The 27,027-nt window shown below is 39.8% G+C and overlaps 1 protein-coding gene and 1 long non-coding RNA gene across 4 annotated transcripts in view; one reads left to right on the forward strand and one right to left on the reverse strand.

Moving 5' to 3' along the window:
- Window positions 1-20,030, forward strand: part of ptpro (protein tyrosine phosphatase receptor type O) — a 61,052-nt gene extending 41,022 nt beyond the window's left edge. The window contains exons 14-27 of one of the 3 annotated variants that reach the window (XM_034674170.1): window positions 1,387-1,525; window positions 1,903-2,023; window positions 3,663-3,731; window positions 6,040-6,123; window positions 9,511-9,546; window positions 10,043-10,124; window positions 11,234-11,324; window positions 11,521-11,597; window positions 11,843-11,977; window positions 12,112-12,234; window positions 12,320-12,474; window positions 14,232-14,367; window positions 14,462-14,586; window positions 14,706-20,030. In XM_034674170.1, coding sequence (XP_034530061.1) covers window positions 1,387-1,525; window positions 1,903-2,023; window positions 3,663-3,731; window positions 6,040-6,123; window positions 9,511-9,546; window positions 10,043-10,124; window positions 11,234-11,324; window positions 11,521-11,597; window positions 11,843-11,977; window positions 12,112-12,234; window positions 12,320-12,474; window positions 14,232-14,367; window positions 14,462-14,566 — 1,353 coding nt within the window. In that variant the 3' untranslated portion in view covers window positions 14,567-14,586; window positions 14,706-20,030. The remainder of the gene's footprint in view (window positions 1-1,386; window positions 1,526-1,902; window positions 2,024-3,662; window positions 3,732-6,039; window positions 6,124-9,510; window positions 9,547-10,042; window positions 10,125-11,233; window positions 11,325-11,520; window positions 11,598-11,842; window positions 11,978-12,111; window positions 12,235-12,319; window positions 12,475-14,231; window positions 14,368-14,461; window positions 14,587-14,705) is intronic. The other 2 variants (XM_034674171.1, XM_034674172.1) reach the window with 2 other exon arrangements.
- LOC117805440 lies at window positions 11,414-19,987 on the reverse strand. The gene is made up of 4 exons (XR_004629427.1): window positions 19,662-19,987; window positions 15,889-16,078; window positions 14,256-14,382; window positions 11,414-12,505 (listed from the first exon to the last, which is right to left on the reverse strand). It is a non-coding gene; the product is annotated as an uncharacterized LOC117805440 (long non-coding RNA).
- Window positions 20,031-27,027: the final 6,997 nt, after the last annotated feature.

A 27,027-nucleotide genomic window follows, 5' to 3' on the forward strand; every position in this document is an offset into this window, starting at 1 on the left:
ATCACATTTTATTATCAATTTGTAATTATTATGAATCATAAAATGAGTGTGAGTGTCCAGGTTTAACTTTGGTGTACTTACTACTAAACAGAACACTGGAGAGTTAAAACAGAGAAACTGTAGGACAACAGTTTTATCTACACCAGACTTATATATGCTGATTTATTTATAGATCAAAGTTAAGGTAGTTTGATGGAAATAAACATTAACAAACTTTAACATTGTTAAAAATGTGAAGTATCAAGAATTAAACTGAGAATGAACCTTTGTCCATGATGGCTCCAGTTTTTGAATGTGTTACATTTGTGTGAGTAGTGCTGAAAAAGATTTCTGAGTTAACGTAGGTTGTTGTAGTTTTAGTGGGATATGCAGGTATCTTGGAGTATGAGTAGAATTTTTTTTTTCAGGGTTTTTTAGGAGTATTAGCAGGTAATTAAAGTATAAGCAGGTTTTTCTCAAACATCAGCAGCTATTAGAGTACCAGCACCTTTTTACAGTGTCAGCAAAATTTTGAATGTGAGCAGGGTGTTACATGGGACTTCCACCAGATCCGTGTCCGGTCCATCTCCGATCCGCTGCGGTCTGGCTCCGTGCTCTCTCGTCCGTCAACACCCACTGGTTGCGTTTTCGGAACGCAGCACAGAGCAGGACCGCCGGACAGCTGGAGTCATGTGACCGAGGTTTTCCCACGGCAATCACCGAATCAAGGATTCTCCTCCTCCTCTCCTCATCCACGCTGTCTTTATGGACCTCTGAAAACCTCTGACTTGATGACTCCAGGCCTGCCTCCACTCTAAATGACATTTTGTTGTCATAGTTAAGATAAGATGATCTAACGATAACAGAGTGTTTTATTCTGAAAATTAACCGGTTGTTTTAACTTTGTTTTGGTGCCTGACTTCCTGTCCTGCTCCATCTGCTCTGTGCTGAATTGATGTGTCGTGCTCTGGCATCCGGCAAAAATAGAGCCTTTCGTATCTGATCCGTTGCATTCCGACCTGCCGGATCAGAGACAGCCAGAAGGCAACGAGGCGGATCCAGTGGGAGTTAACACATTGACTAGAACAGAAACCTATAAGATCCGGTGCCATGACGGATCGGAGACGGACTGGAGACGGATCTGGTTGAATTTGGCCTTAAGTGCTGTCAGGCTGCTGAAGCATTTGCAGATTTGTTGAGTATTAGCAGGTTTTTACAGTGTTGGCAGGTGTTTCAGAGTATCGGCAGGTATTCTGGAGTACTAGCAGGTTAGAAGTTTTTGAAGTATCAACAGTTCTTTCAAGTATGAGGAACTTTTCGAAGCATCAGTAGGTTTTTATTTCTGCAGCAGATGAAGTTAAACTTAATTTGTTATTTATTTGTTCTTTTCTTTGTCGTATCTTTCAGGCCCGGGAGCCTCAGACATCCAACTCTCACGTTCTGACAGTGTCGGGTTTGATTCCCTCATCCACCTACAATTGCACCGTCGTCAGCTTCAGCTACAGCACTCCCAGCAAGCCCGCACACATCACCATCCGCACCGTCGGTGGGTGGCGCTGTTTCACATACTGATGTATCATGTGCATTTGATGTCCTCATAATACCCTGACTACATCATTACTTTCAGTTTCATAGTGCTCCAATATGATGTCCTTTAAGATTTTTACAGGCTTTTATTGTTAAAAATTAAAGGGGGGGAGCTATAGAATAGACAATATAGGGAGAACATGTAGACATCAGGTAAGCATGGAGGAATTTCATCAAGAGCAGGTGAATTATTTATGACGTTTCTGAGTGGCATGCAATATATTGTTTAACATGAACTGCATGTGCGTGCTTCTGCGTGTGTGTGCTTCTGCCTGCCTGTGTGTGTGTGTGTGTGTGTGTGTGTGTGTGTGTGTGTGTGTGTGTGTGTTCTTTCAGCTAAAGAGATGAACCCAAGCATCGGAGCCATCTCGGCTCTGGCCGTCCTCAGCATCCTGCTCATCAGCATGCTCGTCCTGTTTCTGCTCGTCCTCCGTAAGAAACACCTTCAGATGACGAGGTAAGAAAACCTCAGAACATTACAACTAAATAACCTTTACAATAATATGACTCAAACTTGTACCATTAACAGTATTTCTTTCCCTAAGCTGAGGTTTTTACAGCTGTGTCGTTGTAGGAAATCATAACAGCTGGGCTTAGCTCTTGATCTGATATTAGCATGGGAATTAGCAGAAGTGGGTTTTTTGTTCTGCAGCTCACAGCCTCTTAACAACCTGGTTTTATGAGTGACAAAAATAATGCCACATATATTCTTAAAAGAAGGAAATCCGCAGTTTTACAGAACTTCTTCCTCTTTAAAACAAAATGTGTCAAACACAGAGACTTTAAAAGTCATGTAACGAGAGACTAAGAAAAATCTGAGACATTAAGTTGCCTTGTAGCAAGAAATCACAGTTTACATAATGTTACAATGTTACAATGTTATAATGTCATTTAGCAGATGCTTTTATCCAAAGCGACGTACATACGAGAACAAGAACAACACAAGCAAAGATCTAGACAAGAGGAAACAAGATCAGTAAGAGTAACAAAGTGCTTCAAGTCAATTTGGGTGCAGGTAATGCCAAGCAGTGTAAAGGCAATGCACAAAGTAAATAAGGATTTTTTTGTTTGTTTGTTTTTTTGTAAAATAAGAAACATCTACAATGAAGCAACCAAACAATTTAAGACCTTCCATTATCATCATCAACAATTAACTTGTCATCACCACAGTAATTACCAAAGTACCAAGTGCTGGGTCACTCCAGAGCTGAACACAGATTCCCAGAGTAGAGCAGGACAGTGCGAGTCAACTGTAGCTGGACGACATGATCTGCCCCTGGGGACAACAGTGGAGAAGAGTCTAGCTAAGTGCATAGTGCTTCCTAAAGAGCTGGGTCTTTAGCTGTCTTTTGAAAGTAGAGAGGGACTCTGCAGATCGAATGGAGTTGACCAATTCATTCCACCATTTAGGGGCAACAGAAGAGAAGAGTCGAGCTAGTGATATAAGTGTTTTCATTTAGTAGTCAACACATTTTCACTTATCTCTATTTTTTTTTTGTCTTTTTTTTCTAATTCAAATAATCTTCTTTAGATATGTTTTAACTTTTTTTTCATGTATTTAAATACATGAAAAAAAAGTTATTCCATTTTCGTGTATGATTATGATGCTTTACAAGTTTTCAATCAAGTCTTTAATTTTCTCGTATTTTTGAGGTCAGGATTTTGTCATAAGGAATACAATTTAAGTTTGGGTTTAAAAGTTGCCTTGATTTTAGTAATTAGTAGATGCTTTGATAAACATTTATTTTAAAGTCAAACATTTTTCTTTTAACTTTTTCATTTTTTACTTTCAGTTTTGTAGCGTATTAAATTGCACATCACATTTACCCACTAAATCCTTCTACAACAAAAAGTCGATCATTGAGTAAATTGCTTTTTGGGGACTCTAACAGTAAACTGTGAAATATACTAATCATATTCAGTGTTCAGTTTTTGCTATTTGATTATTTTTACCCTCACACGTTCCCGCTCACTTCCTCCTTTTACTGATTAGTCATCAAAAGTTCCTGACTTCCTCAAAGTGCTCTCATATGCTCTCATCCTTTTTTCCATACGTGTGTTTAACATGTTTGTTGTGGTTTTTTTTCTTATTTCAGAGAGTGTGGCGCAGAAACTTTCGTCAATTTCGCTTCCTTTGAAAGAGACGGGAAGCTTCCTTATAACTGGTACGATCTTTTTCACTTTCTTTTTAATCTCTTAATCACAATAAGAAAACAACATCTTTAAATCTCTTTAAAATGATAGAAGCTCTTTGCAGTCTGAGACCTGAGTGGATGATTTTTAGCAGATTTTGAGGGTAATCACACATCCTCAGTTTGGATGTCAAAGCCTCTCGCTGCTAACACCCTCAAAGACCCAATCAGAGGCAGATTATCGGCCCGGCTGGGGATTGAAGCGGCAGATTAGGGATTTGAACATGTAGCTACAGATTTTAGCTTGTCTTAGCAGCGTGAGGCGATGATGGTGAAAGCAGCCCCCCTGCCTGCTTTGTTTGGAGCAGCTGAATCCGGGTGTTTTTGGATGATGAAAGCTCAGGATTTCTCTTAATCTCAGATTAAAGGTTCTAAATGTTGGTTTCGGAGTAGAATTAAATTCTACAAAACAAGAAACGACATTTGACAGTTCTTTAAAATTTGAGTGTCTTCAAGCAAGAGGCTTAAATGTCTCTCATGTCCTGGCTGATGGATCACGTTCGGTCCAACACATGTTATTGATTTGGAGATTAGAGATTAATATAACAGCTGAAAGACGGTCAGTTAAGGCAGAACCTTGGCTTCCATCTGCTGTTGTATTTGACCTTCCATCACTAAATGCACATGTTCATCCGAGTGTGTTTCTAATGTGACGGTGGTGTTGTTTCTGCTTTGACCGTGCATGTTAGCACACCTCAACGTTTGATATGATGAAGAGGTGACGACCACGCTGATGCAGATCAATGTGTCAAAAGATCTTTAAAATAGGAAACTCGCTGCAAAGAGAAAGCTGTGTTTTAATCTGAAAATGTCAGGTATCAAAATTAAGCACAACTTCTGTGTTTGCCAGTTTATCAAACTTGTTTATGAAGCACCGTCCAATAATGGGTCCCTTTATTTATCTTCACTTAAGTAGCATGCATGTCATATCTTAAATCGTTGATAAAACAGATTGCTATGGTTTGAAAATAATTTAAAGTTTAGGATTAATTGAGAATAAGACAACATTTCAAAGATATATTATATATATCATATCAAATCCATCCATCCTTTTTCTTTCGCTTATCCGGGGGTAGCAGTCCAAGCAAATCGACCCAGACATCCCTCTCCCCAACAACACTTTCCAGCTCCTCCTGGGGAATCATGAGGCATTCCCAGACCAGGCGGGAGATATAATCCCTCCACTGTGTACGTGGTCTACCCCGGGGCCTTCTCCCACATATCAAATATTGAAACTGAATTATATTGTTTTATGACAGATATATGCTCATTTTAAGTTTCAAAGCATTAGAAACAGGGTCATATTCACGATGATATTGCATCACCTCTTCTTTTAAGAACACTGTGTAAGTGTTTGGGAACCCAGGAGGCCAGTACCTGCAGTTTGGAAAGTGAAATGTTCTCCCATTCTTACATGATATAGGATTTCTACTGCTCAACAGTCCAGGGTCTCCTTTGTCGTATTCTTTGTGTCTTGATGCTTAGACCCCTATACCATCACACATTCTGGCCTCTGAACCATGTGCTAATAACAAGCCGGAGGGTCCCTCCCCTCTTTAGAGCCGAGGATGCTGTGTCCATGATTTCCAAAAAGAATGTCAGTTTTCCACTTTGCCTCAGTCCAACTAAAACAGTGAGAATGTTTACCTCCAGACTCGGTGATCCCATGTTTAGCAATCTGAAATCAACTGTGGAACCATCAAGGACACAGAATACTATAACTTTTTTTTTTTTTCATTGTATATTGTAAAAAGTTGGAGGATTTATAAGACGATCTTTTGAAAGTCTTCACTGACAGTACCAGCAATGAGGTCTTGTATGTATCTGCATCAGCGGGGTCATGACCCAAGCAGCACATTGTTAAAGAGATCATCAGGTTCATTAAGGTGGCCGTCACACGGCTTGACGTCACCATCGACTGACAAAATGTAGGCTGTTTTATACATAATGAGGCTGAGTGTTGCATTGTGGGACGGGCTGGGAGGACTCAGTGATGTCACAGACTCGGGCTGGAGGTTGTTAAAATCAGACAGAGCGGCCATTGACGTCCGGCAGCAGACAGACTCCTGTTGTCCTCCAGAGAGACAACGGGACACTTTCTGAAGGGCTGCATGATGCATTAACTCTGTGTTCAGCACTAATGTGAAGCTCTCGACGCTCTGTGCCTCTTTACTAATGGAGCACCATGTTCTGTCCCCAAACTATCGCCCCCTGGTGTCTGTTTTTCTTTATTTTTTATTGTGTGTGTTTTTATTTGATTTTTTATTTGAACCCCCTTCAGGCGAAGAAGCCTCTTTGCCTTCCTTACCCTACTGCCATCCTGCCTTTGGACTGACTATCTTTTGGCTTTTTATATTAATCCTTGGTAAGTAAGCACTTGCAGGCAAAAATAATGCACCACAGGGGCATGTCTTAGTAGAGCCACAGCCCACAGTATTGATCCTAGACATTGTTTTACTTCCTTCTTGAGCGAACAGCGCCACCAGATTTGTTCTTGTTGTCAATGAATCCCATGAAAAGACCAAACCAACAATGCATTTACAGGTGTGGTGTACCTCAAGGCTCCATTCTGGGTCCTCTGCTCTTTTCTCTTTTCACTGCTTCTTCTTAATCAGTAGACAAACTATACGTTTTTACATTTTGCAGATGATTCACTAATACACTGCCCAGTCACTTTTAGTGATACTGGTAGTGTTATTTCCTTTAGACACTGTTTATTGAATAAAGGTCAGTGTTAAATGTCGAGTAGTTTTTTTCTCAGACAGGATGAGATGATTGTGTTAGAGCCACTATCACATTCATATTCTACTTTGCAGCTTGACTCTGGGTCATCTATATTTAAGTTTCACATTTACTTCTTGGTAAGAGAATTGGTAGTTGCAATAGATGGCTGTCTTTCTGCAGAGATGATTTGTTATTTTATCTTTCTATCAACCCCAGTAAAATTAGCGGTATGGTCACTTCCAAGTGGACATAAACTACTAATCTAACTGCTCATCTAATCCTTATTATGCTACAAGTTCGTAGTAGTTAGCTCAATTATTTTTATGCTTTTAAATAGTCACCAGAAGGTACCAAAAACAAAATAAAGTAACTAAACCCTAAATACAGTCAATGGAAAAACATGACATGAGAACTCTCTGCTATCTCGAGGTGCAAGTTTTTCTTGAGCTATCAATCAACTACTCTACAAACCTCAAAACATGAATCTGCCCTTTACCATCCCCATGGGGAAATTTGTCTTGGGCTTCATGATTCGCTAACGTCATCTGACTTCCACCTTTGCCCATGACCAGCTGCAGTAATAACTGCAGTGGTTGCTGTGCGGTTGGTAAAACAGATGTGCAACGTGCGATGTGAAATGAAAAATCTTTCAAGTTTTCAGTTTTCGTTTTTCTGTTTTGGAAGCTGGTATGGTCGACTTAAATACTACTTTAGTAGCTACATAGTTTAGTTTTAGTTTGTTAGATGGAGTTGAATGTTCCTTCAAGTTTAGTTTGCTCTCCGGCTTTCTTTGGGATGACCTATCATAGACCCAACTCAGGTCCTCTGAAAGTCCAGTTTGATCCCCAATAATGGACAGTTTTATATCTTTATAATGCAATTTATACATGTAGTCTGCAAATACTGTTTTAGATGCAATTTATAGGCATGACATTTTTTATTTTTTTAAGTTATATTTTTGGCCTTTTTGCCTTTTATTTGATAGGACAGTTGAAGAGAAACAGGAAATGTGGGGAGTAGAGAGCGGGGGAAGACTGGCAGGAGATGGTCCACCGGCCGGGAATCGTACGGGCGCCCCCTGCGACGAGGACTGTAGCCTCTGTATGTGGGGCGCTTAGATCGCTAAGCCACTAGCGCCCCATGAAATTGTTTATTGATGTAAAACAACAAAGGCCCTAAAATGGACCCTTGGGGAACACCAGGTTAAAAAAAGAAGCTTGGTTAATTTCTTGGTTTTTAACTTAAATTTAATCTAATTTAATTTAGTTTTAAGAGCATGGTATTCTGTATGATATCTGTTGGTTGAGTCTGCACATGGGATTGTTGGCTATAAATATAAAACTATAAATAATATCATCATAAATCCAGAATAAAATGTTTTAAAGTCCAGTTTGATTGACGGGGAAACAGGAAGTCAACAGCTGACTTTCTGACATGTAGAACTTTGTCTTCCAATTCTGTGTCTGTGGTTTAACTCTCAGAGTTGCACTGAGTGTGTTTTTTACTAATGTGTTGGATGTAGCATGATGCTAACTGTTGATGCTAACTACAGCTTTGCTCCATGTTTGCATGATGTGTGTCTTTCTCTTTCTGTTTACTTTAGATTTAGACTTGCTGTATGCAGTGCTGCTTGTAGGGTAGTTGTCTCTTGTGTAGTTTGTTAGTTAGAGATGTTTTAGTGCATGTTGCTGGTTAAACACTTGCTTGCCGTGTTAAAGAAAGCCCAAAATCTAAAACACGCCATCAGCCCTGAGCTGAGGGAGCATGTTTAAGAGTTTTGGGACTCTGTGACACAATCAATTTTTTTTTAAAGAAACTGATCTGACTCAAGAATGCAAAAACAGAAGCATGAAATATTAAATATACCAGAAAAAAAATCTGCATGTTTGATTATCAGGTGCGTGCATTAGACATGCAACAGTTTGTTTGAGCTCAACAGATCTCTCAGCATGATGTTGTTACTCTGATGTGAAAGGGTTAAATAATGTAAAGATCTGTTGTTAAGGTTTGACCAACTAATTAGGCTCAATACTCACATTTCATGGAAGTCTAAAGCTGCAAATAATCAATAAAATAACTGTTGATAATTTATTTAAAAGCACTTGATAGCTTACAAAACTAAAATCTTCATTAAATTCATCATTGTAGTCTTTAAAATGGGCAGCTACTCCAAAGTACAACTATACCTAACCACCATGATATTTACATAAAATTAAAATAAAAAATGAACATATGTTTAAATTTGTATGCAATTTGAATTAGCAAACACAAAAACTCATTCCTCATTAATTAAATACATTTTAAATAAATTTGTTTTATATATTTTTATTTTATATCTTCTGTCAGTTCTTTTTTTAGGTAAATTAATTCCTTTTATTCAATTTTCTTTTTTTATTGAAAATACTTAAAATGTTCTCTTTTTATTTGAAAATGTTAAACATTGGCTTAATAACAAATTAAATCACCTGCAAAAATACAGTTTATTCCGAAATTAAATCAAAATTATTTTTAATAATCTGAAGTTGAAGTTTATGAAAAATACAAACAGAACTGATATCTGACATTTCATTTTAATCAGGGTGGTCATTTTTAACATTGACAGCTGTAGACTTCCTTATTTTAAACTCATTAGAACTTGAAACCCGCAGTAAGGGTGTTGATCTTCCTTGTCTGGAAATAAACCCTTAAAATTATGTTTGTAAATTCCCATTTGACACTCTATGATTGTATAAGAACATTTTCAAAAGCTGTTTTATTAAAAAAAAATTGACGCATTTACAAATACACTTTGATTGAATCATTTTATTTCAGCATTTAGAACAACAGAACATTCAACAACCTAATTGAAAATACTTAATTTGTATTAAACCTTCAATATATCGCCATGAATAAACACTTTAAAAACCCTACATTGGTCAAACCCTAACATGCGCAGATCTGGAGAGTGTGAACAGATCAGATTAGAATAAAACCAGTGTAATGTAACCAGTTATCAATATGAGGAACTCTACATGTTTGTATTTTATAGGAGCAAGACAGCTCTAAAGAAACGGAAGCTTACAAGGTAACAAGACTAAACAACAACATGTGGCCCTCAGTCTGTGCTTTTCTCTTTTATTTTGTGTGTTTTGTGTGTATTTGTATGTGTGTGTGCTGCCATCGCACTAATAACAGCCTTCAGCCAGAAACAGAGAACATCCAAACTGTTAAATCCAGCAGATTAAAGTGAAACTGAACCAGTGGCCCAGTTTTTAACTCTGACGCAGGATGAACCTCGGCTTTAGACATAATTTTCACAGCTATCTTTCTAAGTGTGAAACTGTGATAATTTGTGGAAGTTCAAGAAAGTTTATCATGTTGTAAAAACTTCAGTTATTTCATAAAAATCTGAAAGTCCCTAGATTTTGATCTTTGTGCTTACAAGTGGCATTTCTTTGATATTGTATACCTTGTGTTGTTTAATGACAGCTTCACCTTATTGATGGTGTTATGTGTTTGGTTGAATATAAACTGTAGGAATTAATATTTATATTCTCTGACACAATGGTTTATTATTGCAGCCCCGTCCAACTGGACGACTTTGATGCATACTTCAAAGAAATGAGCAAAGACTCAGCGTACAAGTTCTCCCTACAGTTTGAGGTATGACTTCATTACATAGATGTTACGTGCATACATACCTATAGAAATACATACAAACATACATACATACATACCTATAGAAATACATACATACATACATACATACATACATACCTATAGAAATACATACATACATACATACATACATGCATACATACATACATGAATACATACATACATACATACCTATAGAAATACATACAAACATACATACATACATACCTATAGAAATACATACAAACATACATACATACATACATACATACATACATGCATACATACATGAATACATACATACATACAAAAAGCTACCATGTTCGAACACATACATACATACATACATACATACATACATACATACATACATACATACATACATACATACATACATACAGTACAAATATATACATACATACATACAGTACATATATACATATATACTGTACATACATAAATACATACATATATACAGTACATACATTCATTCCTATAAAAATACATACAAACATGTATACATACATACATACATACATACATACATACATACATACATATAAATATACATACCCATGTTAGAACATACATAAATACTTACATACATACATGCATACATACATACATACATACATACATACATACATGCATACCCATGTTAGAGCATACATACATACATACAGTACATATACACATACATACCTATAAAAATACAAACAGACATGTACGAAAATACATGCATGCATATTTACATACTGAATGTGCATACATACATACATATATGTTTTATGTATGCACATATGTACAAACAGACATACGTACACAAATACATACAAACACATACATAAGTATATATGAAAATACTGTATATACATACCTACATACAAACATGCATACATACGTACATATGAACATTCATGCATAAATACATACATATAAAAGTATAAACATACATATATACCTTCATTGATAAAATTGTACCGTTATAAATATTTTTATAAGGACTCTTTCTTACTTGCACTACATCTAATTATTCTTTACATTTTCACATAGAGACATACATAGACACATGAAAATGTGCTTATGATGTATGTAATCATGTTTCTGTTCTTCAGGAGCTGAAGAGTGTCGGTCTGGATCTTTCCCATGATGCAGCAGACATGCCCGTCAACAGACCCAAGAACAGATACACAAACATCCTGCCCTGTGAGTCCCAGACTGCAAAGCATTATGGAAAAAAATGACACACACGGATGCTCTCAAAAATAGAGACTTGTTTATAAATGAACCTTTAACGACTTTATGTTGTTGTAGACATCTTGAACAAACATCATGAGTTCCTCTCAGCTGATCAGCTGATTACACTCTGACTGATTGGACTGTTTTTATGTCTTGACCACAGACGACTTCAGTCGAGTGAAGCTGATGTCGATGCACAACGATGAAGGTTTAGACTACATCAATGCCAACTACATACCTGTGAGTTATTCCTCTTCATCATCCTCTTTAATAAATTACCTAGAAGAAAACATCAGATTCTAGAAAAACAGCTTATATTACACACGTTTGTAGAATACATTGACCACTACCTTTATGAAACCAGTGGGCTGTATTTCCTTGTTTGTTTCCTGTGGTGTACATTTCTGAAACTTCATGTAAATCAGTCTGTGTTTCATTTACAGCTGTTAATATTTATGTTTAATGTGTTTCTTTGTGATATTCAGGGCTACAAACACACTAAAGAGTACATCGCCACTCAGGGTCCGCTCCCTGAAACTCGTAATGATTTCTGGAAGATGGTTCTGCAGGAGAAGTCTCCGATCATCGTCATGCTCACACAGTGCAACGAGCGACGCAGGGTCAGTCTCATCTCTTACACGAACACATTTCATTAATAATTAATGACTTAATGGAGGTATGAAGACCCGACTGTTTAACAACTGCAGCTGAAACAATAGTGAATTGTGTGCATGTGTGTTTGTGTGTGTTTCAGGTGAAGTGCGATCACTACTGGCCGTTCACCGATGAGCCTGTGATGTACGGAGAGATCAGTGCAGAGATGCTCTCTGAAACAGAGTCTCCAGAGTGGACCATCAGAAAGATCAGACTGGGATATGTGAGAACCAGCTCCTCCCCTCCAAACATTGCTCCATGTGTGTGTATTTAAGTCCCTTAATATCACTCTCTGTCTCCCCCTGCAGGCGGATGAGTCCCTGGACGTCCTCCACCTGAATTACACCTCGTGGCCCGACCACGGAGTCCCCACTGTCAACGCCATCGAGAGCATCCTGCAGTTTGTGCACATCGTCCGCCAGCAGGCCAACAGGACCAAAGACCCCATCATCGTCCACTGCAGGTCAGGGTCACGCTCGCATGGTCTGAAACCTCTGTTTTATACAAAGAGAAGATGTTATCCTGAGGTGGTAGACTTATGAGTTTTGAGAACAAAATGGAAGATTCTTCATTTTTATTTCATTTGTTTCAGACTAAAGGAGCACAAACAGATCAACAATAAATATGAATTAAATAATGAAAGGACATTCTTCAAAAAGCCTAATATACTGATGATTTTTGGCTTTAAATTAAAATGTATTTAAAGACAGATGGGTGGTGTAAATAATACTTTGATAGGTTCCTTTCTTCATAACTCAAAATGCTTACATTCGTACATTCAAACACACTCGTCACCCAGACCATCATCACCTCCTAAAGGTGGCTCTAGAGCTCTGACCATGCTGTTTCCTTAATCTAAAAGATTAATCATCCGTACAGTGTTGTTTTAGGACGAGTCACGATCAAGCTTGGGTTCCACTTTGTAAACTTCCTCAGGGAAACTAGTCTGAAGCTAAAGCAGATCCTCTGTATTACACAGTTTTTACACAACATATAAAGATCAAGTTTCTTTAACGTCTCTCGATTTGATCTCAGACTTGGAACACTGAAAAAAATGTGAATGATTACAGGGCAGATTTTTCAGTCAGGACCACTCTCATCAAAAGAATTAAGTATTTGCATGCAATAAGTTTTATTTGGCAGTATGGTTCTGTTCTGTGAGCTCCCTGCCCTTCCATGTGCTTACGTGGAATACCAAAGCCTTTTGGGGGGGCTTTTTTCTCCCCAGGTTTGAACTTTCATTTTTCCTAATTCCCCAAATCACAAAATTCCTGTTTCCTGTCTCAACAATCTTGAAGTTTCTAAACATTAAAATTAACTTTGTAAATTAACGAAAAACACCAAAGTTCCAAATGTATCTTACATCACTCATTACTACTGACATGCTATCAGCTACCTTCAAGTGTAGATCCTGTTAGCGTTGCTGTTGTTGTTTGTCTTGTGCTGTGTGTAACTTTGGTCACTGTCTTCTTGCTTATTTGTTTGACATGCAAAAATCCCTAATTAAAAAAAAAGAAAACGGGATGCCAAAGCCCGAGGCAGGGAGAGCACACCTCCCCTCTCTTTGTGCATACATGAAAATTCAAGGCAGGGAGAGCAGCAGCAAAGACCACTGGAGTCCAGAACAGAGCAGGTATCAGTGACAATACATAAGATACCAGTGATTCAGACATAGCATAAAAGGAGGAGCTGGGGTGGAGGTGGGTTGCAAAGTGGGGGAGCAGCAAGAGAAGGCAGGGAGAGCAGTTTAAACAGAACTCACATTTTGCTGTTTGTAAATTGGATGCGTAGATGTAATCAGAGGAGCTGTCAGATTTAAGTGGACACACTTTGATCCATCAAGGTTTATGCTGCAGCCATTACAGCCTGTTTTCCCGCTGCAGGATCATTTGGATCCCAAAATATGTGAAAACAGGACCCAGCTTTAATCACACACATTTTCCTTTTCTAACTTGAAGCAGTTCTGATGTCCAGAGGTCTGATTTGTAAGATGAATGTTTAATGACTCCACTAACTCGTCTCATCTTTGTTTCATTTCACTATAAGAAACTTTAATACCCCAATCAGAGACACTGAGTCACATCCTGACAGTTAAAACCATTAAAAGGCTATTAGACGGATGATGTAATGTCCATTAAATCCTCCATTTCCTCTGATTGTGGCTGGTAACACTGTGTGGTTCTGGTGTGTGTGTGTGTGTGCGTGTGTGTGGTTTTGCAGTGCTGGAGTCGGCAGGACGGGGACCTTCATCGCTCTGGATCGCCTGATGCAGCACATCAGAGAGCACGAGTTCGTGGACATCCTGGGCATGGTGTCTGAGATGAGATCACACCGTCTGTCCATGGTGCAGACCGAGGTCAGGACGCAGGATCTGTGTCACAGGGGAGAAGTTACAAATCTTTAAAAGTTGAAGCAATCATAACCGTCTCTCTTTTTCTCTCTGTGTACAGGAGCAGTACGTGTTCATCCATCAGTGCGTCCTGCTCATGTGGCAGAAGAAGAAGCAGCAGTCCATCACCTCTGACGTCATCTACGAGAACGCCAGCAAAACATAATGACCGAGGCTCCAACACACGTGAGTCACAACACACAACAGCTCAATAAAACAACTCATAAACCATCAGAGCTGTAAATTACAATTAATATTTGGCCTTTGAAGTAGTCATGACCTCATCCCTGTTGTTTGTCTCACAGGCTGCGAACACACTGGCCTCCTGTGCTTCAGGCATCCATTCTCTGCAGAAGAAGATCCGCTTCATCATCAGTATCAAAAAACAAAACAGCCGAACATCTCGATGACTCAAGAGGAAAAAAATAACCCAGTATTTAATTTGAATTGGTGTTAAAGCATGGATGGAGATTTGCCTTAAGGAGCTGAACTGACAAACATGAACAAAAAAAACCCTGAACCCTCTGAGCCGGACTGTGGGGGGTGGGAGGAGTCAGGGGAGTGTTAACGAGCTCCGTCCTGTGATTGGATGTCTACACTGTGTCCGTCTTCGTTCAGGTGACGCGAGGCGACGAGTCAGTGGTCGAGTCAGCAGTTTTTTCATTTAGTTTCTTTTTTTATTTTAATCTCAGGAGTAGCTGAAAAACCAGCAAGCACACCGGCCTCTTCCTCCGCTTCAAACACATTCGTTTTAGTTTTAGGTTTTAGCATGGTTGAATTAATCATCCCTCCGCAGTGAGCAGCTGTCCTGGCAGGTGGAGATGTCGGAATCGAAGGGGGGGGTCCATCGCAAAGTTACACTGCCAAACCCTAAAAAAGACCCACTGCTAACATGCTAGTGAACTGCCAGGACTGCTGCACAGATTACATTCACTGAAAAACCCAGCAAGCATTCAACACGGGATGATGCTCCAGAGAATTAGCACAAATTTTACAGTTGTGGGATGTTGGAGCTGATTTTTATTCTGATCAAACACTAAATTGAGATGTTTCCGAATGTAAAGATAGTGTGCTGGTAGAAGAAGCCTTTTCTGTCAAACTTTAGGGGACAAAAAAATTCAGGGTTTTGTCAACGTGTTTAAAAAAAATGGTAAATATCTGCTGCATTTGGAGTGTTCCACATATCAGCTTCACAAAGTTTTATCAGGAAGTGTTATGGTAATGATTTCACTAAATGCTGCTCCTCAAGACACAAAACTTTTCGTATGTACGCTGAATCAACAGCTAAGCATCTGAATGTTTGCTGGGTGTGTACAAAAAACTAAAAGGCACAAAGACAGTAGAAGGGAACAGACGCCTTCCGTGGAAACACGAACGCCTCGTGCTGCCGTCGGGACGCAGATGGACGTGTTAGAGGCCAGTTTAGACGCTAGAGACTGTCATAGAGCTGTAGTTTGTATTTGCACTGAGGCCTGGGAGCTAACTGACCTGCTGACACAAGAAGGGAAGAGTTTCTGCTGCTGCTGCTGCTTCTGACTGTGGAGGACTGACTGTACAGCCGTGTTGCTCGGTGTTCGTCCGTCCTGCGCACTGTGGGCTCTTTCTCTCCCGGAGGATCTGAAGACGTAGATTAACTGTAGGGAAGTGAGACGTTTGTGATCTCATCGGCTGCAACAATCTTGTGTGAGGACAAAAGCAGAGAAATGGATCATGTATCAGAGAGTATCTGAAGAAAGAAGAGAGGCTGATACTCTGATGGATGAACTGCCAAGACCACCAAGAAAATGATATCAAGACCTGATGAGGGTTTATGTTGCTGAATTAGGGAATGGATGAAACATATCTGCTCAGCATATCCCCAGAGTCAGCCCGAGTCTGTTTGCAGTTTAGTGAGACAGATTTTAAATTCAACAATTGATAAATAATTATTCTACAAATTTCAAATGTCAAAGCATGCACAAAAAATAGTTTTCCTTCAACATGTATTACCTGCTTTTGTTTCAGTGCCCAAACAGACCAAGCACGAAATGTTAGTAAAGCCAAATTTCTATTTTTGTTTTGAAGCTAACCCTTTTAAAAAAACTCCACATTCATTTTTCTTTTTTCTCTGTAAGTGCTGGAAAGCCTGGGTTCAAATCAGATATCCCAAATTTAATTTTCCAAACTGACGTCTCATTGCCTCAATTTAAAAAAATACCAACAGTAACTCTTTGATTTATGTCGTCAAAATTTGATACTGTAGCGCCAATTGTACCTCAGCCCTAAAGTTTTATTCAGTGGCCACAAATACCAAAATGTAAAATATGATGTAGCCAGAAGCCATTATGACAGATAACTTCCTTAGTATTGGAATTATACATATTTTAAATAATAGAATTAAAAGTTAGAAAACTTTTATTGCCCGTCCCAAATTTATATAATGCCATTAAAGACTTTAAAGCTGTTGTTGGTAGGAATGGTGTAAAAAAAACTATACTTATTTTTCCTGCTGGGTTTGGAGAAAAGGTCATAATACTCATCTGTACTCATTGGTAAGTGAAGTAATTTGAAATTATGGCGAAGTCTCTGTGTTTTCCAATGCCTTTGAATCAAGCAATGTTATTATTCCCCTCATTCCCGTTATCATGGACCGATCAGAGCTACTCTCCAATCCTCTGTCTTGATTGGTCGAGTGGCGGCCCCACTACATCGCCTTGATTGGCTTGGAAGCCACTACTTCCACATAGAACGTGCACAACGATCTTTTGTGGGCGGGGTTACAACAGCAGAGAGGGGAGGGGTAGTGTTGACATTCGAAACCTCTCTCAGAACTGAAGTTTATATCACGAGTACCAACAGCAGCTTTCAGTAGAACAACCTTAAAATTTTGGTTAAAATCCCCCAATTACATACGTACCACTACATTTAGTGTCAATATTAATATTTGGTGTTGCACTTTCAATTTTGCCAACTCCAATGAAATTTAGCACCCGACAAAACCAATGTCACCCAAGGCTCCCCAGTTTTTTTTCTGTAACACTTTGTTAAAAAAGTAGTCCAATACAATTTTAACAAAAATGCCAAAATTTTAAAAAGACTATAGATACTGAAATGTTAAAATTGACATATGAATAAGGAAGATATATTTCTTTGTATCTGTTTTTTTTGTACTCTTACATTAATTTCTTATTTTTTATGCTCCTATTAAATGTTTACAAACCCAAAATTTCTGCCACAATGCCAGAATTTTTTAAAAGATTTTTTAGGTCCTAAAGAAATTTTTGTTTGAATTTCAAGAAAAGTTAGTCTAATGACTGATGATTTTTACATTTTTTTTTTCACAAAATTGTAGAACATCAAATGTGGTCGAGCACATTTTTGGTTGATAAATACAAAGATGTTTGTATTTCATGTGTGTAAACAATTCAAATTTGTTCCAATATTTGACTCAGTTATGGGGACACAATCAAAATATTTGGATGTTATTGAAAAATGTGGGCACTGCAACAAAATCATTGGGTGTTGAAATATATAACATAAATTTAAAAATGAAATAATGAAACATGGCTCGGGCTGACCACATCTCACTTGAACACGCGACTACTGTACAGGAAATAGTTAAAGCCATTTTCTGAAGCATCAGTGTCAGCTAGTTTTCAGCTCAACTCATTTACGATAAATTAGTTAGTTCATTTTACATCTTTCTACTGAACGTTTACTTGAAGGGTAAAAGAAATCTTCATATTTCTCACTTTTTTTTTGACTGTAGAGAATGTCTTCTGAACAGATGAGAGCGGGTGACCTCTTTCAAAGTTTAATTCAGGAAGTACAAGGTGTCGTCAAAATAAAAGCAAAGTATGGAGAGGCAGAAGGTAAAAGTGAGAAGTTGTTGAAATTGAAGTCATGTCCTTTCCACTTTTATAGGACTGTGAATTCGAAGAAATTAGTTCATAATCAGTTCATGATAAGCCTGAGAAGAGGTTAGGGTTAGGGTTAGGGTTAGGGGTTGTGGTTAGGGTTAGGCTGTTTTCGAAACTGCCTACTATACTAGCAGTATGTACTGATTTGGCCAAAATTCAGTATGTAGTAAGTAGTATGTGAACAAGAGCAAAATCTGCAGTATGTCAAACCCCCCCGGATGTCTACTGATTCAGGAAAATTTCACAGTATGCATCAGACCAGTCTACCTCGCGTACTGTTTCCCACAATGCACAGCTCTCGTTCCGCTTTTTGGTAGATGGTAAATGGTGAATGGACTTCTACTTATATAGTGCTATACTAGTCTATCTAACCACTCAAAGCGCTTTTACACTACTCGACACATTCACCCATTCATACCCATTCACTCACTGATGGTAGAGGCTGCTATCTAGTAAGGGACCATCAGTTTTAGCTGATCTCATTCGTTCGCATTCATACATCGCTGAACAACAGAGGGAGCAATTCGGGGTTCAGTGTCTTGCACAAGGACACTTCAGCATGTGACTGCCGGAGCTGAGATCGAACCGCCATCCTTCCGATTGATAGACGACCGACTCTACCCACTGAGTCACAGCCGCCCCAGATTTGTCTTTTCTCTATTTTTTTTGACGGGGGGAACTCAGTTTTTAGGTGCTGTGAAAATTATTAAATTCCATATAAACAACTTCCTAACTTTTTAAATCATAAGTAATCTTAAAGAAGCAGTTTCTCTATCAGCTTGGCAGTTGTTTACTTCCGCTTTCCGAAACTGGAAGTTCAGTGACGTCTGGCCCAGCGTACTGCAACACAGATCAAACAGAACAGTCTTACTACATACTAAATTCAAACGCAGTATGTAGTAGGCAGTACCTACTGTCTACTACATTAGTAGGTAGTATGTAGCAGGTCGTTTCGAAAACAGACTTCTTCTTCCTCTAATATTTTTAAAGCCACTTGGATTGGATGTATCTAAAAGCCTCCTCTGATTTCTGTTGCTTTTATTTTGACGACACCTAAAATAAAACTTAAAAAAAAAGAAAATAAATCAATGAATGTGTTTTAAAGGCCGCTGGATACTTATTTACAAAATGATTCGTCATTGTGGCCTTGTGGTTCAAACACCTTAAGTCTTTACCTGTTACCTGGTCGCCGCTCCATCTGAAATAGGTTACATTTCACTATTAGAAATCAAATGTACTGTACATACTACTACTGCTTAACTATTCTGTTTCTACTCGTCATTACTAAGTAATTCTTGTGGAAATGTTGCTTTAGAGGTTTGTTTTTTAAAAGTTGTTGTATATGTGATAAATCATCGTTACCTGAGCCAGAAGTTCTCTCATCACGAGGACGGGTTCACTTTCTGGACATTTTGGAGACTCACGTGGACTTGGGAGAACTCGTCTGTGGCCAGAGAGATGCACTTTGGTACGACTGTCAAAAAAGATTTACAAAATATAAACTGACAGAAAAACCTGCAGACAAACGTGTGAAAGCTCAGCACTGTACACTCTTCTACAATTCTTTCTCTTGCTTCATGTGTGTCCAGTCAAACTTGTACGTCATTGGTGCCATTTTGTGCATTGTGTCACTTATATTTGAGGGATGATCGCAAACTCAGATCATTGTCACAGAATTTTAATGTGTGTGTGTGCGTGTGTGCGTTGAACAAATAAACTGTTGCAATTACATTTGTCTTCTTTTTACTTGAAAGAAATTGGAATTAGGGTTAGGGTTACGATTAGGGTTAGGGTTAAGGCCTAAACCTTAATCGTAACCCTAACCCTAACCGTAACCCTGAACCTAACCCTAATTGTAACCTTAACCCTAACCCTAATTGTAACCTTAACCCTAACCCTAATCGTAACCCTAACTCTCACCATAACCCTAATCCTAACCCTAACCCTAATTGCAACCTTAACCCTATCATCACCCTAATCCTAACCCTAACCCCAACTCCAAACCCTAATCGCAACCCTACTCCTAACCCTAACCCTAATTGTAACCCTAATCGTAACCCTAACCCTAATCCTTACCCTAATCATAACCCTAACCCTAACCCTAATCCTTACCCTAACCCTACCCCTAACCCTAACCTTAATCGCAACCCTAACCGTAACCCTTATCGCAACCCTAACCCTAACCCTAATCGTAACCCTACTCCTAACCCTAACCCTAATCATAACCCTAACCCTAACCCTAATCCTAACCCTAACCCTAACCCTAATCATAACCCTAACCCTAACCCTAATCCTAACCCTAACCCTAACCCTAACCCTAATCATAACCCTAACCCTAACCCTAATCCTAACCCTAACCCTAAACCTAATCCTAACCCTAACCCTAACCCTAATCCTAACCCTAACCCTAACCCTAACCCTAACCCTAATCATAACCCTAACCCTAACCCTAATCGTAACCCTAACCCTAACCCTAACCCTAATCGTAACCCTAACCCTAATCTTAACCCTAACCCTAACCCTAACCCTAATCCTAACCCTAACCCTACCCCTAACCCTAACCCTAATCGCAACCCTAACCCTAATCCTAACCCTAACCCTAACCCTAATCATAACCCTGACCCTAACCCTAATCCTAACCCTAACCCTACCGCTAACCCTAATCACAACCCTAACCCTAATCGTAACCCTAACCCTAATCTCAACCCTAATCCTAACCCTAACCCTAATCGTAACCCTAACCCTAACCCTGATAGTAACCCTAACCCTAATCCTAACCCTAACCCTAACACTAATCGCAACCCTAACCCTAACCCTAATCGCAACCCTAACCCTAACCCTAATCGTAACCCTAACCCTAATCGTAACCCTAACCCTAATCGCAACCCTAACCCTAACCCTAATCGTAACCCTAACCCTAATAGTAACCGTAATCCTAACCCTAATCGTAACCCTAACCCTAATCTTAACCCTAACCCTAACCCTAATCGTGACCCTAACCCTACCCCTAACCCTAACCCCTAATCGCAACCCTAACCCTAACCCTAATCGTAACCCTAACCCTAATCGTAACCCTAACCCTAATCGCAACCCTAACCCTAACCCTAACCCCAACCCTAACCCTAATCGCAACCCTAACCCTAATCGTAACCCTAACCCTAATAGTAACCGTAACCCTAACCCCTAATCGCAACCCTAACCTTAACCCTAACCCCAACCCTAACCCTAATCGCAACCCTAACCCTAATCGTAACCCTAACCCTAAGCCTAACCCTAACCCTACCCCTAACCCTAACCCTAATCCTAACCCTAACCCTAATCCTAACCCTAACCCTAACCCTAACCCTAATCCTAACCCTAACCCTAACCCTAACCCTAATCAAAACCCTAACCCTAATCGCAACCCTAATCATAACCCTAACCCTAACCCTAACCCTAACCCTAACCCTAATCCTAACCCTTACCCTAACCCTAACCCTAATCCTAACCCTAACCCTAACCCTAACCCTAATCCTAACACTAACCCTAACCCTAACCCTAATCCTAACCCTAACCCTAACCCTAACCCTAATCAAAACCCTAACCCTAATCGCAACCCTAATCATAACCCTAACCCTAACCCTAACCCTAACCCTAACCCTAATCCTAACCCTAACCCTAACCCTAACCCTAATCCTAACCCTAACCCTAACCCTAATCCTAACCCTAACCCTAATCCTAACCCTAATCATCAGGGTTAAGATCAGGGTTAGGGTTATGATTAGGGTTAGGGTTAGGGTTAGGATTAGGGTTAGGGTTAGGGTTAGGGTTAGGGTTAGGATTAGGGTCAGGGTTAGGGTTATGATTAGGGTTAGGGTTAGGGTTAGGGTTAGGGTTAGGATTAGGGTTAGGGTTAGGATTACGATCAGGGTTAGGGTTTCGATTAGGGTTACGATTAGGGTTAGGTTTTGATTAGGGTTACGATCAGGGTTAGGGTTTTGATTAGGGTAAGGGTGACGACTAGGGTTAGGGTTTTGATTAGGGTAAGGGTGACTACTAGGGTTAGGGTTTCGAATAGGGTTACGATTAGGGTTAGGGTTATGATTAGGGTTAGGGTTACGATCAGGGTTAGGGTTATGATTAGGGTTAGGGTTAGGGTTAGGGTTAGGGTTAGGATTAGGGTTAGAGTTAGGATTAGGGTTAGGATTAGGGTTAGGGTTAGGATTAGGGTTAGGGTTAGGATTAGGGTTAGGGTTAGGGTTATGATTAGGGTTAGGGTTTCAATTAGGGTTAGGGTTAGGGTTAGAGTTAGGATTGGGGTTAGGGTTAGGGTTATGATTAGGGTTAGGGTTTCGATTAGGATTAGGGTTAGGGTTAGGATTAGGGTTAGGGTTATGATTAGGGTTAGGGTTAGGATTAGGGTTAGGGTTAGGGTTAGAGTTAGGATTAGGGTTAGGGTTAGGGTTAGGATTAGGGTTAGGGTTATGATTAGGGTTAGGGTTTCGATTAGGGTTACGATCAGGGTTAGGGTTACGATTAGGGTTAGGGTTATGATTAGGGTTAGGGTTTCGATTAGGGTTACGATTAGGGTTAGGTTTCGATTAGGGTTAGGGTTAGGGTTAGGGTTTTTTATTAGGGTTAGGGTTATGATTAGGGTTAGGGTTAGGGTTAGGGTTAGGATTAGGGTTAGAGTTAGGATTAGGGTTAGGGTTAGGGTTAGGGTTAGGATTAGGGTTAGGGTTAGGATTAGGGTTAGGGTTAGGATTAGGGTTAGGGTTAGGGTTATGATTAGGGTTAGGGTTTCGATTAGGGTTAGGGTTAGGGTTAGAGTTAGGATTGGGGTTAGGGTTATGATTAGGGTTAGGGTTTCGATTAGGATTAGGGTTAGGGTTAGGATTAGGGTTAGGGTTATGATTAGGGTTAGGGTTAGGATTAGGGTTAGGGTTAGGGTTAGAGTTAGGATTAGGGTTAGGGTTAGGGTTAGGATTAGGGTTAGGGTTATGATTAGGGTTAGGGTTTCGATTAGGGTTACGATCAGGGTTAGGGTTACGATTAGGGTTAGGGTTATGATTAGGGTTAGGGTTTCGATTAGGGTTACGATTAGGGTTAGGTTTCGATTAGGGTTAGGGTTAGGGTTAGGGTTTTTTATTAGGGTTAGGGTTAAGATCAGGGTTAGGGTTATGATTAGGGTTAGGGTTACGATCAGGGTTAGGGTTTCGATTAGGGTTACGATTAGGGTTAGGTTTTGATTAGGGTTACGATCAGGGTTAGGGTTTTGATTAGGGTTAGGGTGACGACTAGGGTTAGGGTTTTGATTAGGGTAAGGGTGACTACTAGGGTGAGGGTTTTGACTGGGGTTAGGGTGACGACTAGGGTTAGGATTAGGGTTTCGATTAGGGTTACGATTAGGGTTAGGGTTAGGGTTCCGATTAGGGTTAGGGTTTGATTAGGGTTAGGGTTACGGTTTGGGTTAGGGTTACGATTTGGGTTTTGATTAGGTTTAGGGTTAGGGTTTGATTAGGATTAGGGTGACGATAGGGTTAGGGTTACGATTTGGGTTAGGGTTTTGATTAGGTTTTTGATTAGGTTTAGGGTTACGGTTTGGGTTTGGGTTAGGGTAAAGATTAGGGTTAGGGTTACGATTAGGGTTAGGGTTAGGGTTATGATTAGGGTAAGGGTCAGGTTTCGATTAGGGTTAGGGTTACGATTAGGGTTAGGGTTATGATTAGGTTTAGGGTTAGGATTAGGATTAGGGTTAGGGTTAGAGTTAGGATTAGGGTTAGGGTTAGGGTTAGGGTTAGGATTAGGGTTAGGGTTATGATTAGGGTTAGGGTTTCGATTAGGGTTACGATCAGGGTTAGGGTTACGATTAGGGTTAGGGTTATGATTAGGGTTAGGGTTTCGATTAGGGTTACGATTAGGGTTAGGTTTCGATTAGGGTTAGGGTTAGGGTTAGGGTTTTTTATTAGGGTTAGGGTTATGATTAGGGTTAGGGTTAGGGTTAGGGTTAGGATTAGGGTTAGGGTTAGGGTTAGGATTAGGGTTAGGGTTAGGATTACGATCAGGGTTAGGGTTTCGATTAGGGTTACGATTAGGGTTAGGTTTTGATTAGGGTTACGATCAGGGTTAGGGTTTTGATTAGGGTTAGGGTGACGACTAGGGTTAGGGTTTTGATTAGGGTAAGGGTGACTACTAGGGTTAGGGTTTCGAATAGGGTTACGATTAGGGTTAGGGTTATGATTAGGGTTAGGGTTACGATCAGGGTTAGGGTTATGATTAGGATTAGGGTTAGGGTTAGGGTTAGGGTTAGGATTAGGGTTAGGGTTAGGATTAGGGTTAGGGTTAGGATTAGGGTTAGGGTTAGGGTTATGATTAGGGTTAGGGTTTCGATTAGGGTTAGGGTTAGGGTTAGAGTTAGGATTGGGGTTAGGGTTAGGGTTATGATTAGGGTTAGGGTTTCGATTAGGATTAGGGTTAGGGTTAGGATTAGGGTTAGGGTTATGATTAGGGTTAGGGTTAGGATTAGGGTTAGGGTTAGGGTTAGAGTTAGGATTAGGGTTAGGGTTAGGGTTAGGGTTAGGATTAGGGTTAGGGTTATGATTAGGGTTAGGGTTTCGATTAGGGTTACGATCAGGGTTAGGGTTACGATTAGGGTTAGGGTTATGATTAGGGTTAGGGTTTCGATTAGGGTTACGATTAGGGTTAGGTTTCGATTAGGGTTAGGGTTAGGGTTAGGGTTTTTTATTAGGGTTAGGGTTATGATTAGGGTTAGGGTTAGGGTTAGGATTAGGGTTAGAGTTAGGATTAGGGTTAGGGTTAGGGTTAGGGTTAGGATTAGGGTTAGGGTTAGGATTAGGGTTAGGGTTAGGATTAGGGTTAGGGTTAGGGTTATGATTAGGGTTGAGTTTCGATTAGGGTTAGGGTTAGGGTTAGAGTTAGGATTGGGGTTAGGGTTATGATTAGGGTTAGGGTTTCGATTAGGATTAGGGTTAGGGTTAGGATTAGGGTTAGGGTTATGATTAGGGTTAGGGTTAGGATTAGGGTTAGGGTTAGGGTTAGAGTTAGGATTAGGGTTAGGGTTAGGGTTAGGGTTAGGATTAGGGTTAGGGTTATGATTAGGGTTAGGGTTTCGATTAGGGTTACGATCAGGGTTAGGGTTACGATTAGGGTTAGGGTTATGATTAGGGTTAGGGTTTCGATTAGGGTTACGATTAGGGTTAGGTTTCGATTAGGGTTAGGGTTAGGGTTAGGGTTTTTTATTAGGGTTAGGGTTAAGATCAGGGTTAGGGTTATGATTAGGGTTAGGGTTACGATCAGGGTTAGGGTTTCGATTAGGGTTACGATTAGGGTTAGGTTTTGATTAGGGTTACGATCAGGGTTAGGGTTTTGATTAGGGTTAGGGTGACGACTAGGGTTAGGGTTTTGATTAGGGTAAGGGTGACTACTAGGGTGAGGGTTTTGACTGGGGTTAGGGTGACGACTAGGGTTAGGATTAGGGTTTCGATTAGGGTTAGGATTAGGGTTAGGGTTAGGGTTAGAGTTAGGATTAGGGTTAGGGTTAGGGTTAGGGTTAGGATTAGGGTTAGGGTTATGATTAGGGTTAGGGTTTCGATTAGGGTTACGATCAGGGTTAGGGTTACGATTAGGGTTAGGGTTATGATTAGGGTTAGGGTTTCGATTAGGGTTACGATTAGGGTTAGGTTTCGATTAGGGTTAGGGTTAGGGTTTTTTATTAGGGTTAGGGTTAAGATCAGGGTTAGGGTTATGATTAGGGTTAGGGTTACGATCAGGGTTAGGGTTTCGATTAGGGTTACGATTAGGGTTAGGTTTTGATTAGGGTTACGATCAGGGTTAGGGTTTTGATTAGGGTTAGGGTGACGACTAGGGTTAGGGTTTTGATTAGGGTAAGGGTGACTACTAGGGTGAGGGTTTTGACTGGGGTTAGGGTGACGACTAGGGTTAGGATTAGGGTTTCGATTAGGGTTACGATTAGGGTTAGGGTTAGGGTTCCGATTAGGGTTAGGGTTTGATTAGGGTTAGGGTTACGGTTTGGGTTAGGGTTACGATTTGGGTTTTGATTAGGTTTAGGGTTAGGGTTTGATTAGGATTAGGGTGACGATAGGGTTAGGGTTACGATTTGGGTTAGGGTTTTGATTAGGTTTTTGATTAGGTTTAGGGTTACGGTTTGGGTTTGGGTTAGGGTAAAGATTAGGGTTAGGGTTACGATTAGGGTTAGGGTTAGGGTTATGATTAGGGTAAGGGTCAGGTTTCGATTAGGGTTAGGGTTACGATTAGGGTTAGGGTTAGGGTTTCGATTGGGGTTAGGGTTAGGGTTAAGAATTTAGCACCACAAATTCTTAATCTAAATCATCATTAGCTTCAGAAGTTGACAGGTGTTTTTAATTCAAGTCAATTATCATCAAGTTTTTGTTCAAAACTAGTAGGAAAATTATATTTCAAATTTAAAAAAAAAAAATCATGCCACAACAATTCCAACATTTCATCATCCATTAGTGACACTCGATAAATACAGATCTGACACAAAGTTACTGAAGTATTTTTTAAGTCAAAAGACAGAACACTCTTCGTTGAGCGTTAATATTAAAACTAGTTTTCCTATACAAAAGTGAGGACCTAAGACTCAGTGGGCAAAATTAACAAGTTGCAGTTATACCAAAACAAAAGAATAGCGTAGTAGAAAACTTTCTGGCCCATTAGGGGCCCCCTTCCCCACTTGGGCCCTAGGTAG

Source organism: Notolabrus celidotus, chromosome 21 (assembly GCF_009762535.1).
Source record: "Notolabrus celidotus isolate fNotCel1 chromosome 21, fNotCel1.pri, whole genome shotgun sequence".
Classification (NCBI taxonomy): domain Eukaryota; kingdom Metazoa; phylum Chordata; class Actinopteri; order Labriformes; family Labridae; genus Notolabrus; species Notolabrus celidotus.